Source organism: Halichoerus grypus, chromosome 3 (genome assembly GCF_964656455.1).
Source record: "Halichoerus grypus chromosome 3, mHalGry1.hap1.1, whole genome shotgun sequence".
NCBI classification, from domain to species: domain Eukaryota; kingdom Metazoa; phylum Chordata; class Mammalia; order Carnivora; family Phocidae; genus Halichoerus; species Halichoerus grypus.
The window spans coordinates 122573701-122580540 of record NC_135714.1 but is presented as its reverse complement, the minus strand read 5'-3'; the positions used below and the strand labels follow the sequence as shown (position 1 = coordinate 122580540).

Here is a 6840-nt window from a genome sequence, read left to right as displayed (position 1 = left end):
TTAGAGTACTGCTCTGTATTTACTGAAAAAAATCTGTAAGTGGACCCACACAGTTCAAACCCATGTTGTTCAAGGGACAACATACAATAAATGGCAGAATTGGTTTTTTCTTTTTTTATTTAGATAGACTCTAAGGAAGGGTTAGAAATATAAATTTATATGTCTTTCTTGGTTCACAGTCTCAGTATCCAAACTGACTAAAGTCTTGAAACCAAATTGTTTGAAAAGTTTTATTTGGTAGCAGAAAATATCTACAATTGGATCTTTACAAAAAAAGTAGTGCAAGAGGGGGAAAATAAACTTATACATAAGATTTTGCTACTGAAATTTGGGATGATTATCAACAATCGATTCAGGTTACAACAACTTACACAAAGCCATGTCTTTTTAGGTAAAGAAAGTAGAAGCTATGTTAATCCCTTGACTAAACAGTTTACTGAAACTCATAATAAACATTATAATGAACCTAAAGAAAGTTAAGTTTACGGAAGAGAAGACAAACTAAACTATTTCAAGCTATAGTAATATATAAACATATTTAGTCAGAGTAAAAACCAATTATCTCCACAACCTGGCAATCAACTTTTCATTCTATCAAGCCTATAATGTCTACATTATTCATTTACACCATGGCTTTTCATCTCAGAGCAGTCAGTATTTTAAATTATATACAGATGTACATATAACATATCAGATGTTATTGACAATCAATCTTACCCTAGGATATATATATATATGTATGTCTCTCTCCCTGTATCTACTTGATCATATGTACAACCCCTGCCATGGACCTGATTGCTTATTTGACAATAAAGGACAAGACCTACCAGAATGACTCAAAGACAGGATTAGGAGGGATCGGCTCACCTTGTCTCTAAAATTTTACAGGCTCTGTATTCATTCAAAATACTAATACCAATACTTTCAGTGGGCCAAAGAAAGAGGCACTAAGAGCGTTTGAAAGCATCCAAGAATTATGATCACTGTCTATGGTATAGTCTACAGGCATAAAGTAGCTAACGTTTTAAAAAATATCAAAAATACTGTTTTCGTTAAAGGGGGGTAAGCAGACAACTTCCTACTAGTAGAAAAAGAAAAACAAACACTGTTCAATTTCCAGTTTAAGTGCATTTATGAATATGAAGATTGTGACCCCCGTTAATTATACTCCAGAAGAAATTGACTTATGACCTTACTGTGCAAGTATAGCAGTATTTCTCTATCAAATTTAGTCTGTGATTAAATACAATGCTATACACACACACACACACACACACACACACACACACACACACACACTCATAGTAGTACCTTATGGGATTCTCTAAAATGCTCACAGTAGCTTATACGATATTGATGAAAGTATAGAGTGTAGATAAAAACCATCTTTTATAGCTTACTAAGTGATACCTTCCATGGGTTAAGTAGCTTAAATTATTCAAGTTTAAATTTCAATTCTTAAAAGCAGAACTGTGCTTTGGTATTCAAACCTTCATAAAATTTTACAGCTATTCAAAGTAAGGAATAAAAAAATAGAAAACATCAAACGTGGGAGAAAACACTTCTGACTTATAATGTAACTGTCACATGATTAACCAGTCGTTTCCAACTCTTGCCTGGCCAAAACTCAGCTTCTTGGAGGTGATTAGGGTTTTAAAAAATTTTGTTTTTATAAATGTGTATTTTTAAAACTTAATAAAAATGCACATTCTAATGTGTTACATATCCCCCTTCCACTACAAGAATAATTTTTTTTTTAAACCTTGGAATACTACTTCAGCTATCTCTAATTAAAGAATCTTCTGAGATGTGTGTTTAAAACCTGCTATTATTTACACTTACTTATGTTTGTGTGAATCAAAACGTCCTTGATAATATGCAAATAAAACAAATTGGCTGCTGAGGTTTTTCGCCAACTCTATAATGCCAATTACACGTTTGTGTTATTCGCAAATTTTATTCCTAGTAGTGGACTAAGAAATAAACTTAAATGCGAATCCAAAATATTTACACTGATAAAATGAACTTTTCAGGCTTTATGTGTTGGGGTTACATGAAATATTATTGAAGAAAGATCCCACTGCTAAAAAATGTTTGGAAAATAATGCTCCATAAGAAACTGTCTTTTAATTTGTTAATACAATGTGTTAACGTGATTTCATTTTCTAACACAAACTGCCTAATACATTTCAATTCTTAAATTACTCTGCACAGTGGGAAAACGTCTATAAATTAGAGTGCTGCAGGTCTTCAAAAATGATAACTTGTAGAAAGCTGAAAAACTACACTAAAAAAGTTAGTCTATTGCCTTAGACTCTTTTGGTAGGTAGCTTTAAATAAGATTTCCATTTTTTAATTAATAATATACTTATTGAATATACTTATTGTTGTGTTCTAAATCTGAAAATGTGTTCACCTTCCACATTAACACATTTTAGCATCTTCACACATCAACTGTGTTGTGTGTTTTAATAGTTTAGGCACACTTCAATAATTCTGGATTTTATTTTGTGGTTTCATTATAAAACAGCTTGCGCACACCAAATTCAAACAATCTTTTTATTTAAAAATCCACCTGAAAATTCACTTCTGGGTTTTAGTTTTTGTTTAAAAAGAAGCAAACATTTAAAAGCATCAAATGTTACTAGTCTACAATTCATCATGTTATGAACATTTTTTAGTTCACGAGTTGGGGAAATAAACCCATTACATTGATTAGGCACAGTACTATGGCCAAGAGACCAGATATCAGGGCACATCTGTGTGTACTCAAGCAACAGTCAGAGGTCTGAATGGAGGGAATCATGCCTCAGCTGTGGGCACTCCTATCTCTGCCCCCTCCAAAAACTGTTAGTAAGCTCAAATCAATAAGAGATTGTATGTAACTTAGTTAAAAAACAAGCAAACAACTATACCTGCTTTCTAAATTATACTGCAAAGCCAAAACAGATAAACATAATTGTAGCCTCACTATATAAAATTTGTGGTTTTGATATCATGTCACAGGACCATATAATAGGTGAGACAGAATTATATAATTCCTCTGGTCATTTCAGAAATCTGGTTGGAAGAGGTCCATGACTATAAGATTTCACATTACAGCAATGCTTCAGTATTTCTTGAATTAGGGCAGTGAATAGAAATCACAGTACAAAATGCTTAATTCTTTTACTGGAAAAGCAATAGGTGCTACATATGAGAATCAATTATAGAACATCTATTTTTTTTAAATGTAGATATAAAATATTAATTGCATAGGGATTTAAATATAAGGCCAAGAAGAATATAAAGTAAAGCTAAAAAAATCATAGAAAGGGCACTATGGTGTCAAAAGACAGAATTTCATTCTTAAGAGTAATAAATCTGAATTACTGTCTAATTAAAAAAATCACAGTATGTTGCTATAACTAACAGTGAATGTTTGATTAAGTCCAAACTGGAAACCAATATTAGGACTTACAAGAACACTACTAAAGCTCATTGTCTAAACCTGATCAGTGTATTAGCACATTAGTGCCTGGTACGTACCTGATTAGTTATATAACCTATGTTTTGCAAATAATGTAAAGTTTAATACACATTAACAAGTGTGAGAGCACATCATCACCGCATACTGTAAGTGATCTGTAGGCTTACTTTATAGTGTACTCCAAGGTGTAAGATCCCACCCGGCAGAATCTCCACTCAATGAACCAAAAACACTGTAATTAACAAAATATAATAAAGTTCCACCATTGAAAACTAAATGTACATGAACCAGAGAATTAGTTCCTGACACCAGTACATATATCATCCTCAGCATTTTGGAAAGCAGTGAATGATGAGTCCAATATACTCTGTAGTTTAAGCTAATGGTTATCACCTCAAGTTTCAGGTAGAAAGGTAAATTGTGGATCTACTTCTCATTTTAATGTTGTTAGAGTGCAGTTTAAAGAGCAATTTCCAAATCTAAAAGTAGCTTAGTTAACCTAGTATTGTTATATAGAGTAGTGTGAGGAAAAACAAGAACTCCCAAAGGAATTATGTTAAGGAACATTTGGGAATACCCAAACCAACGTTTTAAATGAAAAAGTGCATAAATACAGTAATACTACAAGTGAGTTAACTATGGAACAAATGTTTCTCTGGGAGCTAGACAATACTATTTTCCCACATTATTTACATGTTATGAATTGTTCAGATACCACAAAGCACCATTTACAGTCTAAATTGTTTGATTATGTCTGAAAGGTCCTTTGACTTCAATTCTACTCAGTTGAGGATCTACCTAGAACAGAAGTGTCAAGTCATCTTCAGTTAAACAGGATTTATCTTTACAATTCAGTTCTCTTTTGTTCAGAAACAGTGAAGCAATATTTTCATTTCACAATCTTGGCTGGTGTTTCAGATTCTGTGGACTGTCTCCCGTCTGTCCAGGCTTCCCGGGTGCTCTTTAGGGCCAGGGTCTTCTGTTGGTCAACCACAACATAATCTACTCTCTCATCAGCTACACTGCTGCCCGAGCCACTGCTCTTTTGCTAAAAAGCAAAGAAAAACACCATAAAGCCCCACATATAAAAAGAGTTCTGAGTGAAATTTAGTCTTAAAACATTGACACTCACATGCTGTGAATAACTCCTGAAATTCTATTGGATCACACACATAAAATAACATTACCTCAATTTAACAATGTTATTTTTCTCCTAACTGTATACTGTTTTCCCCTTAAATTTAAAATCACTATGTAAAAGAATGCAGACTAATGCTCCTAACACAGATGGAATTCTTGTAAAATAGGGATTGCAGACACCTGGTTCATCTTAAGATACACAGCTTGCTTCTCCCTTTAGCTTAAGCTTCACTTTTTCAAGTCCTGAGAACATGTATCAGTGTTCACTTTCAGAGCTAAGAAATGTTTTTTTTAAAAGCAGTATTTCAAGAATGGCAAACTACATAGGCTGACAGGACCTCTTCTTTTTTTTTTTTAAGATTTTATTTATTTATTTGAGGGAGAGAAAGCGAGAGACTGTGCACAAGCCAGGGGAGTGGCAGGGGGAGTGGCAGAGGGAGAGGGAGCCTGCTTCTCCCTCTCAGCAGGGAGCCCGATGTGAGGTTCAATTCCAGGACTCTGGGATCATGACCTGAGCCGAAGGCAGATGCCCTAACTGACTGAGCCACCCAGGCGCCTCAGGACCTCTTACTTCTAAAATACAACTAAATACTAACTAACTTAAAACACATGTTAATTACTAATGCATTGCTGGGCTCTTTAGAAAGTAAGAGAAATACCCAAGGTGTGAGGGAAACAGAGGGGACGAAGAGCTGCTCAAGGTAAACTTTACAGTTGTCTTCAGGATGAATGTCAATCTCAGCGACGCAATCAGGGGGCCCCGGGTGGGAGGGCTTGCCCAATTTGAGACCATCCTGTTAAGCTAGGGACCCCTGAAGGGAACTGAGGTGGTCCTAGAGTGCTTCCCAGCACAAGAAAATGCAAATCTATTTCGAAGGAAATTAGGTCCATGGGATTCCCACAGATATGCTCAGCAAAATGAATTTGCAAAAAAATGTATAAAACATGGAAGTAAACAAGCTATCAAGAGTGAGCAGAAATAACAAACACAGATTCAGACCTCCAAGGACTTCAGATATTGAAATGACAATAAACAGTATAAAATATGTATGTATAAAATCTTTAAAGGAATCAAGAAAACTAAATAAAAGGAATAAAATAACAAGATATAAGAAACTATTCCAAAGAGCTAGGCATATTTTAAAAAACAAGCAAAATTTCATTTTAGAAATAAAAATAACTGAAATTAAAAATTAAACAATGTAAACAGGATAACTGGGAATTAGTGAACTTGGTGACAGATCTAAAGAAATTATCCAGGTAAGTACAAAGAGATGAATAGAGAGAAAATATGAAAAAGTGAAGAGATATGGAAAATAAAATAAGTTCTAACTAATCTCTAATAAGAAACCTCAAATGAGAGGATAAGAGGAATAGTTGAAAAGCTATATTTAAAGAGATAATGACTGGGGGAAAAAAAGAGAGTGATAATGACTGGGACTTTTCCAGAACTGATAAAAAATACAAATCCAGAAATAAAAACAGCACAACTTCCATCAAGCATGATAAATAAAAAGCAATCTATGTCTAGATACATTGTAGTAAACATGCAGAATACTAAAGATATAAAAAAGATTAACATCAGTCAGACAAAAAAGACAAATTATCTACAAAGGAACTGTAATTAAATTGACAGCATACTTTTCAACAGAACATTGGAAGACAGATGATAGTGAACAGTATTTTCTACGTGTTGAGAGAGAAATTTATTGCCAATCAAGAACTGTGAACTCAGAAAAACTCTTTTTCAAGAATGAGGGCAAAATACAGATGTTTCACTCAAACAAAAATTGTAAGAATTTACCACTAACAGACACCCCCCGCCCCCCTCCCCAAGAGGAACTTCTAAAAGATGTATTCCAGGAGGAAGAGAAAATGATTAATGGGGGCAGCTGGGTGGCTCATCGGTTAAGCATCCAACTCCTGATTTCAGCTCAGGTCATGATCTCAGGGTCGTGAGATGGAGCCCCATGTTGGGCTCCATGCTGGGTGTGGAGCCTGCTTAAGATTCTCTCTCCCTCTCCCTCTGCTCTTCTCCCCACATGCCCCTCTCACCGCCCCCCCCAAGAAAAAAAGAAAAAAAAATGATTATGGGAGGAAGGGCTAAAATACAAGAAGAAATGATAAGAAAGAGAAGTTTGCAAGTATGTAGGAAAATGTAAGTAAACACTGTCTATATTATAAAGAATACTACTAATAGTACTATTGTGTAATTTGTGGATTTAACAAAA

General features: G+C 34.4%; 1 protein-coding gene across 2 annotated transcripts in view; it reads right to left on the bottom strand.

Annotated features, from left to right (window-relative positions):
- Positions 1–216: 216 nt before the first annotated feature.
- GAB1 (GRB2 associated binding protein 1) overlaps positions 217–6840 on the bottom strand; it is a 123650-nt gene continuing 117026 nt past the window's right edge. For both annotated transcript variants that reach the window (XM_036068986.2, XM_036068988.2), the window contains one exon: positions 217–4517. In XM_036068986.2, the coding sequence (XP_035924879.1) occupies positions 4359–4517 (159 nt within the window). In that variant the 3' untranslated portion in view covers positions 217–4358. The remainder of the gene's footprint in view (positions 4518–6840) is intronic.